The sequence below is a fragment of the Seriola dumerili genome, unplaced genomic scaffold (genome assembly GCF_002260705.1).
Source record: "Seriola dumerili isolate Sdu_G_001 unplaced genomic scaffold, Sdu_1.0 BDQW01000393.1, whole genome shotgun sequence".
NCBI classification, from domain to species: domain Eukaryota; kingdom Metazoa; phylum Chordata; class Actinopteri; order Carangiformes; family Carangidae; genus Seriola; species Seriola dumerili.
Window position 1 is genome coordinate 62,312 of NW_019174648.1, and position 12,127 is coordinate 74,438.

Sequence of the window (12,127 nt, forward strand, 5' to 3'; positions counted from 1 at the left end):
TTTATGTGCTGTGTTTTCGACATTTTCTGAAGCCAGTTCATAAAGATGAGCAGGGCAGATTTTATTTTTTGCTTTAGCTTATGAAGATTTAGATCTACAGATGAGAAGAATTCAGATTATTTTTAGGTTGTAGGAGTTGACATTTAAAGAGGCTACATGTGTGGTGTTTTTGGGGTTTTTTTTTTTTTTGAAGCTGGAAAATTATTCCACTTCAAGTGACTGCAGAGCTTCAAAATGAATTTGTTAGATGTTTTCTGAGTCTCACATGGATTTGGAAGAATGTTTGTAGCTGAGAAAAGAGAGAGCATGTTTATCTTTCAAATTTTTTGATGATTGTTTCTATTCTTGAGTTTTTAACATCAGCTGACTCTGAAACTCAGGGACATGTGTGATACCAAGCAACAAACTGCCTGTATTAGAAGTGCACAAGATTTTTGTCATGTGGACAGGACATGGCGTTCCAAGTTGTTTTTCCTGATGTAGAACAGAAATCAGTTCTTGTCACCATTTTTGGAAACAATGTGAATTTCAGTCATCCAGTCTTTGAGAATAATTTTTCTTTTTCTGTTTAGGGTTGATGTCAGCAAGCTGCAGAGTCACTGCAGTAAACTTGAGTCACTCTTGTCCTCCATGAACCATAATGAGGCTTTGAAACATGGTTTATTCTCCTGCTGGAAATGTCATTTATTAAAGGGAAAGCTGTACTTTTATTTCACTTAATGTATTTAGGCTATCGTATCTGTGCAGTCTAATGAAACATAAAAACTTTGCAGGCACAGTTTATTTTCTGTGGTTGGAGAAAATTATATGCATCGCACATGTCTTGTTTGACATCTGTTTCATCATTTCACGTCTTCATGTATCTTGCTCCAGGAGGAAACAGTAAAATTAATATAATGTGACAAATACAAATCACGAGGAAGAAAACTGCACAGACAAAAAAGGGCATGACAGTTCTTTAAGAGATTCACTGTTATGTTGTTTCTGTTATTGTGTCCACCCTCTGTGCCTCACATGTCAATGCATGAAAGGTTTATTTATATAACACATTTCATACACAAGAGAATTCAAAGTGCAAATGAATATGAGCACAGAAATAATAACATTAAAATTAACAGCAAGACTAAAGAAGCACGTGGAAGTAATAGAATAATAAAATACAACAAATTAGATTAAAAAGAAAAATGATAACAACACACTTATTCTCACAAAACAAGAAAATAAAACAAAAAACAATACGATAAAATAAGATTATATAAAATGCATGAATAAACAATAAATAGCATGTATCACACACAAGTTATTGTTCATTAAACTGAAGCATGACACTGGATAAAAACACAAAAAGTTCATGTAACTTTTTTTTCCATTGTGTGCTGTGTTGAGTTGCAGCCACATGATTCACTAATGCTGAGACAGCTGTCCTTGTTAAGACATTGCAGTGACTTCCATTCATTGTGGATAGCCTTACCTAAACTCTAACCCTAGCTTAACCTCTGAGCCAAAAGTTTTTCTTTGCGCTTTGGCCCCAGGTAACTAGTCTTTAGTTTGAAATTTGTCCCTAAACGCAGCCTGTGACGACAACAGACGGAGAGACACTGACACGGACAGTACGGGGGCGTGGTCATCCACACCGGCAGCTCCAGCAGGGACTGTCAGCCTCCTTGTCGCCGCAGTGATGACATGGCAGTGGGGGGAGATGAGCACAAAAACCGTAGGCTAAACACATTACAACACTTTGTCGTTGGTTTGTTGTTTTTTTTTCTTCGTTGTTGATTGTTTATCTGCTTTGCCTCAGTAACTCCAGCGTTTTACAATCCGAAAGTTCTCTCTCTTTTTTTTTTTAAACTCGCAGACGTCAAGTTTTTTCATGAAGACGGTAACGATGATGATACAACCTGTGCAGACTGAGTTTTTAGTGGGTTTTTTTTCTATGTTTACATTACTAAAATCGTATTGAGCTTCTATTATTTATTTTTGACATAACTTTTGCTTCTTTTATTATTAATATTGGCGTTTATAGTGCGTATTTAGTTGTAAAATTTGCTTTGAAATCTTATTTTGCGCTGACATTATCTCAAAGATAAGGACTTAAGAGCTTTTATTTGTTCTTAAAGTGGCAAAAATTAAAAGTATTGCTTAGGATTTTAATTATTCGCCTCCATACATGACTTCAGACCAACCGTCACTGGCCAAACCCTCTGCATTTTGTAACTTTTTTTCATGCGGAATCCATAATTGGAGACCTCACTGTGCCAGCCATTTAACGCGCGCGCTCAACCGGAGCAGTGATGCAGCACGAGCGCCTGCTCAAAGTTTTGGTCATCGGTGATCTCGGAGTCGGCAAGACGTCCATCATAAAGCGCTACGTGCACCAGGTCTTCTCTCAGCATTACCGAGCCACCATCGGAGTCGACTTCGCCCTCAAAGTGCTCAACTGGGATCACAAGACGGTGGTGCGGCTGCAGCTGTGGGACATTGCCGGTGCGTACAAAAAAGTGGTGTGTGTGTGGGTGTGGGTGTGGGTGTGGGTGGTGGGAGATGAAATATGAATGAGCTGTTACACCTCTCGGGAGTAGTTATATAAACCACCGGTGTTTAAAGAGCAGCTTATTTGCATGGTCAAATACCACTTCACTTGCTCAGGTGACAATGATGTCACACTGTAAAGCTCACTGCTTATCCAGGTAAAACAATAACGTGGAAACTGGTCTGCAGACATGGGTTAGGCTCATCTTAAATAGTACCAAGACTAGACTTACATAATTCAAGAAAGTCAGATATGATCAGCTGCTATTTGTAGAATATGTTGTAGATTTTTGTCATAATGTTCATGGTTTCATATGTGTAACATAGGCTTTATATTATAAAGCATATTTTGTATTATTACAACTCTTTTATTGTATTGTCAGTCATTATCTGCTTATACATCATTTTTTGGGTGTCCACAGGTGCAAATACATTGTTGACAAATACATGAATAAACACATAGCTCTGCATACAACTACAAATATACTGCAAATATTTTGGTTTGGTAATAATTGGTTTGCTTTTGCAGTCAGAATGTATTTAGAGATATCTTAAATCAACCAACCAAGATGCAAAACCCTAAAAGTATATAGAGTAATCTGCAGTTCCTCAGTTTCACATCTTGTTGACACATCCAACCATGATGATGCATGATATGGCAAGTCACCGCCTCGAAAATGTGGTTAACCTCCATTTCTGCAGAGGAGATGTTGAAGTTACCCTCTATACACCCCACAGCCTTCCAGATTAGCCGTTATAACAAAAACAGCTCTTTGTTTTCAGCTTTCAGCTTTTCAACCATCATGTCTCTCTACTTGCACATCATTTGATTGCACATACCTTTGGAAGTACTTCTCTTCCTCGTCCCTCAGCCGTCTCTCTCACACACACACACATTAAAGTATGTTGTAGTTTATCTTCCACCTCTTCTCATTGAGCCTGTGGCTGTTGAGCAACTCGACAGCTGATAAGCGCCGTCATTTACATGAAGAAGTCCGGCTCAGGCCGTTAGACTTTAGACATGCACACACACACACACACACACACACACACACACACACACACACACACACACACACACACAGAATTGGCAGATTATCTATGCTAGTGTGTGAAAGCGGTAATTGCATCAGTGTTTTGTGTGTATGATTGAGTGTTTATCTGGATGAATCGAAGTTTCTGCTCCCTCATCCAGTACGCCCCCCACACATAACAGTCAACACAAGTTGACAAGATGCAATTAGCAAGTACCGTTGATTTTGATTAAAATTTTCAACACCATACATCACAGAGTACTTTACAAATACTTAAATTCCCTCACTAAAACAAGACAAAAACATCAATCAAAGTCAAGTTATGACATTGTTTTGTAGCCCAACCTTAAAGTTAGCTTCACTTAGGGCTTAAATGGCTAGCAATGCATGCTGTACGTCTTTACTTGCTACAAGCTAATTGTCTTTAAGATCTAATGCAAAACTTCCATTTGAAATCCAGCAATTTAGCCTGAAGCAAGGCTAACTTCTAGGTTGGTTTCTGCGATCACTGGGCTGGTCTTTTGCTATAAACAGCATCTTTACAGAATAATTGTGGAGCGTTCATACCGTCAACCTCGGAGTTAGCAAAACAGTATTTGAAGAACTAATGAAGCTGTGTGTTGCTTTTATTTTAGTACTTTGTCTAAGCCCTTAGAGCGATGCTCTCTCCAGAAAGTTAGTACAGAAGTTGACCAAAACCTTGGTCACTATTGGTCTTGAACTTTTGATCTTATACTGTTAGCACTGATCAGATGTTGTTTAGAGAGTCTCACACTCACTCTTGGCGAGTGAAAGACAAAGATGGTATCTGCTGTTAGGAGACAGCTCTCAGACCTTTGTGTGTGTTCAGTGTTTGAGCATGTTAGTTTTTTGTATCAGCTGTTTGTAGGTCATGTGCAGTGTGTGTGTGTGTGTGTGTGTGTGTGTGTGTGTGTGTGTGTACATACGTGTGTGTGTATGTGTGTGTGTGTGTGTGTGTATCAGATGTTCTCTTGCTGATTCACCACTATATTAGGATCATGTGGAGGAACTTAGCTTCCAGGATAGAGACTTATTCATATATTCAGTTACACACACACAAACACACACACACACACACACACACGGTCATGCATACACATGTACTTACATGCAACAAAAGATGTATTTTCCTGAATGCATACAACAAAATTTTAACTTACAACTCTTTTCTGCATTCTGGTAGATTTTCTGACTCAGTCATTACACTAGTATCATTACTGTTTCTCATTTACCAATCAGTTAGAATGCATGCACAGCATTGGGGTAGAAATAAAGCTCATAGAGAATCATGAGAAGAGTCTCTGCACGCTTGTTTGTAATTTTCCTGGAAAATTCTAAACATAACGTGACACATTTTCCATCCAAAGCCATCGGCTGCTCATCTGTCGGATGTCACTGTTTCCCAAACTGAAACTCTAAACGTGTCAGACACGGTGCCTTAGCATTAGCAATTAAACTTCCTCAAACACACAGTCACAGTGTGAGCCGTCTGACCTTAAAACAGGCGTTTGTTCCTGCAGTTTTGGTGTAAAGTCACCCACAGCCTTCATTAATTTCAGAGCTCTGACCTCATCCCCGGAGCTAACAGCTAATTCTGCTCTCTGAGCTAACAGGCAGGTTTCCCTCTTGAGATAATGAACTCTGTCTTCTTATTACTTTTGCGATTTGTGTAGTTTTAGGCACAAAAACAACTTTTCATGTTGATCTCCTCGTAAGCCCTCAGTCATTTTGGGTTATTTTCTGCCCCATGCCTGTGTGCTCATATGACTGATGATGAAATCTGTCTACTCGTTAGCTAAATACGTGTTTCACAGATTATAATATGTAACTGTAATAAGGATGCAAGGCAGCAGTGTGAAAGACAGCAACAGTGATAGTTTCCCTTCAAAAAACATGCCGAATTACATGTTAAACACAGGATTAAAACTTCTTATAATAAGAATTTTTCACTGTTTTCTGACATTTTATAGACAAAATGATTACTTGTTTAAACTGAGGAAACAATAGGCAGATAAATCAATTAAATAATCTTTAGCTGCAGATTTAAACCCTCAGCTTCGAAGGTAAACTATGCTGCAAATGAAGAGTTCATGTCTGCAATATAAATCTCTTAATGAAGTCACTTTGAGGGCAGGACAGTGTGACTGACTCACTGCAGTTTAGAAGAAGTTTCCCATGTCTCTATTTTAAGTTGGTCTGTACTAATCAAGTTTAGCTTCGAGCTAAGAATATTCTCAGGTATCTTATTAAGTTTTATGAAGGGCTCTGGTGTTGCAGCGCAGCAACAAAGTCACGTGACTTTAGAAAAAAATTGTCTGTAAAATGGTTGAAGTCACTTACTTCTGATCACATTCGTGGCTTTGCAATTCGACTTTCTCTTGATCATGTCTAAGTAAGGAAAGCCCTGTGCAGGAGTAACTCAGCTCCTGGAAACTCTATTAACACTGTCATCTCTTCTGTTTTCTTCAGGGCAGGAACGCTACGGCAACATGACCCGCGTGTACTACAGAGAGGCCGTGGGGGCCCTTGTTGTCTTCGACATGACCAGACTATCCACGTTTCAGGCCATCCTCAAGTGGAAAGGAGACCTTGACTCAAAGGTAAATCTGTTGGAGGGAGCAAAGATTAAAACAAGACAAGAGAAGGAAAGAGGGAAGGAACGAGGTAGAAAGAGACTAGAGAAAGAAGTGAATGATAGTTTAAAGACCAAATATATTGCAAGCGTAATTGTTTTAATTTTAGGTGAAGAGAATATCCACTCTCTAATTAATTTTACAGCAAGCCTGTATCATTGAAGCAACATTACACTTTAAAACTACCTACGAAAGCTGCAAGGAGTGAGAGTTTTTAGTCATAAAACTTTGCTGGAATATTACTTTAACCTCTAATGCTGTCTGCCTTCTCAAAGTTTTTTGTGTCGGCATTTTGCTTCCACTTGTATGGTCTACTTCTGCTTCAGTCATGACTTGCCACATTACCCAGAAGGTCTTTTAATAACCTGATCAGACCAAGTGTCAACTTGCTTCACTCCAGGTTGTTAAGTTAGCTTGTGCATTGTTTAGATGTTTTTTTTTTCTCTTATAGGATTTTATACAGTTGTTTTTTCTTATGCAACAAATTGCATATGCAGCAATATTTCAAATGATCAAGACTGCAAATCGTACAACGACAACAACAGTCAAAAGACTGTGATGCAGCAACAACTGTAGTACAGACACAAAAAGGAGCCATCAAGAGATATAAGAGCAGGGGTCCTGTTTGGGTTTAGGGGGTAGAAGCATCCAGCCCATGATGCTTTTAGAGGGAATCTGCTCCTCTCCCTCAAAGACAATACTTCAGCCTCACTGAGAACACGACTAATGGTGCATTCAATTGCTCCTCATCGACTCATAAAGTCAAAAATTTCAATGTTTATCATCAAGAAGCTACCTTCTAATAGCCAATAATGATACCTGGGTTCCCAGTACAATTTACAGGTTATTTTAAAAATACAATAAACAACTAGCAATCATTGTGCTAGGTTGATAATGATAATAACATTATTCATATAGCACCTTTCAAAACAAGGTGCTTTATATTAAAAACAAAGAATTGAAGTAGTAAAATCAGAGACATAAATCTAAATCAAGATAAATAATTTAATCAATTACCGAAAATATACTAGTTAAGAAAAAGCCATTAGATAAAATAAAGTTTTAAGAGGAGATTTAAAAGAGGACACTGAGTTTGCCTGCCTGATATCCTCCATCAGGAATTTTACAGCTGAAGGCCTGTCACTTTTAGTGACAAGTCAGGATTTAGGAACCATTAGTCCGACCCTGCCAGAGAATCAGAAGTCAATAGTAAATAAAAAGGTGACTGCGAATAGATCCCTGGGGGATGCCACAAAAGAGAGGAGCATGAAGAGCAACCAATGAAGAGCCATATCCTTGACGGCTGATTAAGACGTCACTTGCACCTGGTAAATACATCGTGGTCATGGGATATTTCTCATCTTTATGATTCAATGAGGTTATCCAAACGTTCCATTAAACGACTGACCAGCACGCAGTGGATTATTGGATAGTGAAAGCTGCATTTCTTGGCCTCATCCATAGGGGGCCTTTGCAACGGAACAGCATTGTCTCATCTATCTTCCCTCTCGTTCTGTCAGGTCGCTCTGAGCAATGGGAGACCGGTTCCCGCCGTTCTATTGGCCAATAAGTGTGACCAGCGTCGTCACGGTCTGTGCCCCAAACTGCCCAAACTGGAGAACTTTTCCAGGGAGTACGGATTTGTCGGCTGGTACGAAACCTCTGCCAAGGTGAGACCTGATTTTGATTTTGTTCTGTGTGTCTTCAAAAATCACTTATGTGGAACGCAAATATTGTTTTAAACAGTGAACTCTCTGTGTTCCTGTCACCCTCGCTCTTGTCTCCTCTTATTTTCCTCTGCAAACATATCTGACAGCACATTTTCTCTGCCCATTTCTTATTAGCCTTATTTCTCACACGCTCCTCTGAAAATTCAATTAGTTGTTCTTTATTTTTCTATATTTACTCTGGTCTCTCTTTCTCTCCTTTCTGTACACCTTCACTCTTCTCTGGCTCCATCAGTGTCTGCGTTTTACTTTTAACTTAAAGGACTTGCTGCTCGTATGTTCATCTTTTTGGAACACAGGAGGTGCCACATTTACACATACAATAAAAGAATAAAAACAAAACTTCATCCTGAATTAAGTTGGACTCAGTAAAGGACGTCTAAGAACTAATTTAGGCCAAGTGTCCAGTTAAATGTCATTTATTCATATTACTTTGGACTTCAAAGTTCATTCGCCTCCCTCTGGTTGCCATTTGTAGCTGCCAACAAGTTAAAAAGATCTGTGGACAAGGGATTGTATTGTGGTACATCTGCTCTGTTTGGTTGATTAGATTTTATTTATCTACTTATTCAATTCATCTATATTTGAAAGCTGCAAGCTGGAAGGACAGTTTTTTATAGTTTGCAGTGAAAAGCCTTTTTTTTTGTGCTCAATCTCTGCTTTCACTGTATCTTCCCTTTCTGCCTCTGAAGTGTGGACTTGATCTTTGTGACATCTCCTCTTCCTCCATCTCCCTTGTTTCTCTCTCTCTACCTTTATCATCCCCCTCTAACCCTTTACCTTCAACCTCTCTCTCCAGGACAACACCAACATCGATGCAGCCATCACGTGTTTAGTGAAAAATATCATTACTGTGGAGGAGGAAAGAGCCTTGAGCGAAGCGACCAACGCCGCCTCTAAAAGCGAACCGGAGGGCAGCGTCCTGGTTCTGCCTCGCTTCGATTACAATGTGAAGGAGAAAGGACTCGGTGGATGTTCAGGATGCTCTTCGCTTAAGCCTAGAGACAGAGACAACGACTGAATGAGGGAGGAAAGGGATGGGTCTGAACCAAAAGACTGGAAGGAGACAGAGAGAGGAGTGTGGAGATTACTTTGTTGAATAATTAATATGTTGTAACTTAGAGTTGCATCCTCTCCCTCTGCCTTCACAAATGCATTTCGTCAGAGGAAACAGTTTAACAGTTCAGGATTTAAAAATGTAAAACGAGAAGATTTGCAAACCATGAATTTACTTTATTTTTATAACAGAAATTGAGTCAAAATTTGTTCCATCATCACAAAAAGTCTTTTATTTTGAAAACCTTTTGATAAAATGGTTTTTGTGTTTGGAAGAAAAAGTGACACCTGCAACAGAGAAGTTTTTATAAATTAACTAAAATTGATTTGTCAAGTTCACAGCAACGTATTTAACACACAAGACATTCATGAAAGAATTTGATTTCTTCCTTCAAAATGACATGTTAGAATTCAATACCGTCACTTGTGAATAACAGATTGCCTGAACATTTTGAAGGTCTTGGTTTTGTTTTGATGCTTTTGTTGGAGCAGAACACACAGCAGATGCTATTGTTCTTTGGATGTGAGAAAAACAGCATCTGTTTCATTTAAAAGGCAAAAATCCTTTTTTAAAGGATTTTGTTTTTAAATGAAATGCTAATTACTTTATCTAGCTGTACTTGTCATGGCACAGCTACTTCATTCATGCTTTCTATAAGATCATTCAAATTAGGTTTGCTTTGTATCTAGAATATAAATTAACTGTATTTAACTGCAACAAGATGGTTTCATGAGTTTCACACCCGCTCAGGCCAAAGTGTTAAGTTTGTCCAAGTATAACTGTGTTTCTACTTAAAGGTGATCATGACTAGCTGTGAGAATGCAGTTTTGTATTTTTAAACAAGATTATATGTGTGTTTTATCTGTGGCACAAGTCAGTATTTTTCCCTTTCTCTTCCTCATCATCTCCCTCACTGCCTGACTTTGTCTCGGATGTTCGTCACTGACATTATTTTGTTGATGTCATCAGTGAAAAATGCAAACCATGCATTTGCATAATGTTTAAACAGCAGCTTCTGTTGAGTTACAGAGGTTCAGCTGAGAATTTAAAGTCACCTTTTGACCACTAGTGGCCCTATACAGCAATGTTTTTTATGGGCGGGTTGGCATTTTGTGTAATCTCGAGCCTCATGAGGACACAAGGGTGACAATACATAATTCTGCATACTTCAGATGGCGATAGACAATTGAAATGCTTGGTAGTACTGCACCAAGAAACTTCCAAATGTGACAGTGAGAGGCCAACGCACAGAAGAAGACTGTGAGCTAATGTGAGCAGTGCTGGTTTAAAGACATCGTAGCTTTAATACACATGATGTGGTTTTGTCCAATAAATGTGTTTGTTTTTAAAGTGGTGATGGTTATCTTCAATTTCCAGAAGGTGGCACTCCTTATGTGTTCTGCCACAGTGGCGGTTTCTGTTCATGCTAGCTATCACCCTAGCTACGTCATGCTAGTTTTTAGCCATGCCAAATCTGGACTTAGGGCTGGTGACGTTGGTCTGTGTGTCGGTCCACCTCGTTGGTCTAGAATCTTATCAGCTTGCCATAAAATTCTGTTTTTAAATATTCCTCTTGCGCCATCATTAGGTCAGATTTTTAATTGGCCCATACTTTGGTTTATGACTAATAACTATGCAAAACTATGACATTCTCATCACCTTCTGATGTACTTTGTGTTTTGTGCCTATTAGCGAACGTTAGAAAGGTAACACGCGAAACTAAGATGCTAGATATTATACCTGCTAAACATTAACATGTTAGCATTGTCATTGTAAGCATGATAGCATGCTGGCATTAGCATGTCACTGCACTGCACAAGCACTGCTAGTACAGCCTTACAGAACTGCTAGCATGGCTGTAGTCTATTATAGTGTATTCACATTATAGCAGATAAAACAAGGATCTTGTGATGTGCGTTTCCGTTGGTTAGCACAGTATCCGAAACTCCCGCTAAACTTAGCTATAATGCAAATGTTATTAACAATAAGTTGCTACGTTTCAGAGACTTAAACTGTGTATCTGCATACTGATATTTCACCAAGCAAACAGTGTCTGGCCTGTTTATCTGGTCTGATCTGAGGTTAGTTCTGGAAATTCAGATACACTAGAAGGCTACTTTGTATTTTGTCCTTTCAAAGCAGTGGTCAGCTGCAAATGGCTGTGCCCACAAAGGTAAGCTCAGCTCGGATCAAAGTTCAACAACAAACAGCTTTCAGTACACCCACGCATCTCCACAGACATCCACAGAGTCGTCGCAATGCACCACATACATAATAATGAGAGTAGATGTTATTCCACACAAACAGGACAACTGTGTTATGTCATAGTAATTATAAAACGCTGACTGATAGATGGGATTCTGGTTGGATTATAGAGTTTGGAGATGGATTGTCAAAAAGTCATCACAGTTGCGTAACACCTTTGCATAATTTAAAATCAGTCATGCAGTTTTTAAAATGTCAAATTCTTCAAAGATCCTCATATCTCAATTCTGCTGTTTTTTTACTCAAACATGCTTTCTTTTTTTGAATTATTAAAACCCTGTATCGGTTTCTTGTTTTCTAAAAGTGAAATATAAGCACACATTCGGTCGTCGTTCGCTCACATCTTGGCTATAGAACAGCAACAACAGGTAGCATGACTACACAATAGAAATTATTTTCCTTTTCTCATTTTTACTGATTTCACTGTTTGTCTTCCTGTTTTTACTCTCTCTGCCCTCTGCCTTGCAGTTGTATTGCTCTGAAATTAAAAGCTTGAAAACCAAACCTAATTATATGGATGATTGTCAAAAGCAGTGTGTATATGTGTGTATGTGTGTGTGTGTGTGTGTGTGTGTGTGTGTGTGTGTGTGTGTGTGTGTGTGTGTGTATGTGTTGCTCAGCTCAGATATTCTCCCTACTTACTGTTCTGCTTGAGGGGCAATGCACTGTAATTTAACGCCCATCCATGTGAAGATCCCAATTCACAGTGCCAGAATATGGATAATAGCCACACTCTCTGGCAGAGGGGAGAGTGTTTCTGTTTTCCATCCTCAGTCTGAAAAGGTTTTCTCTAAGTGTGCTATAAATGCTTTGCAGGAAATTATTAAAATATTTGGGGAGAAAGGATCGCTGGTCAAATCA

The 12,127-nt window shown here is 38.9% G+C and overlaps 1 protein-coding gene across 1 annotated transcript; it reads left to right on the top strand.

Annotated features, from left to right (window-relative positions):
• Nucleotides 1-1,700: 1,700 nt before the first annotated feature.
• On the top strand, nt 1,701-11,724 carry LOC111233484 (ras-related protein Rab-38-like). Its single transcript, XM_022761304.1, has 4 exons — nt 1,701-2,484; nt 6,054-6,184; nt 7,738-7,887; nt 8,744-11,724. Exons 1-4 carry the CDS (start codon nt 2,292-2,294, stop codon nt 8,963-8,965), a joined length of 696 nt encoding a protein of 231 aa, XP_022617025.1. The 5' UTR covers nt 1,701-2,291; the 3' UTR covers nt 8,966-11,724.
• Nucleotides 11,725-12,127: the final 403 nt, after the last annotated feature.

Coding starts and splice junctions, on each gene's coding strand:
- LOC111233484 (XM_022761304.1), top strand. CDS start 2,292: ATGCAGCACGAGCGCCTGCTCAAAGTTTTGGTCATCGGTGATCTCGGA. Junction 2,485..6,053: donor GCAGCTGTGGGACATTGCCG/GTGCGTACAAAA, acceptor TGTTTTCTTCAG/GGCAGGAACGCTACGGCAAC. Junction 7,888..8,743: donor GGTACGAAACCTCTGCCAAG/GTGAGACCTGAT, acceptor CTCTCTCTCCAG/GACAACACCAACATCGATGC.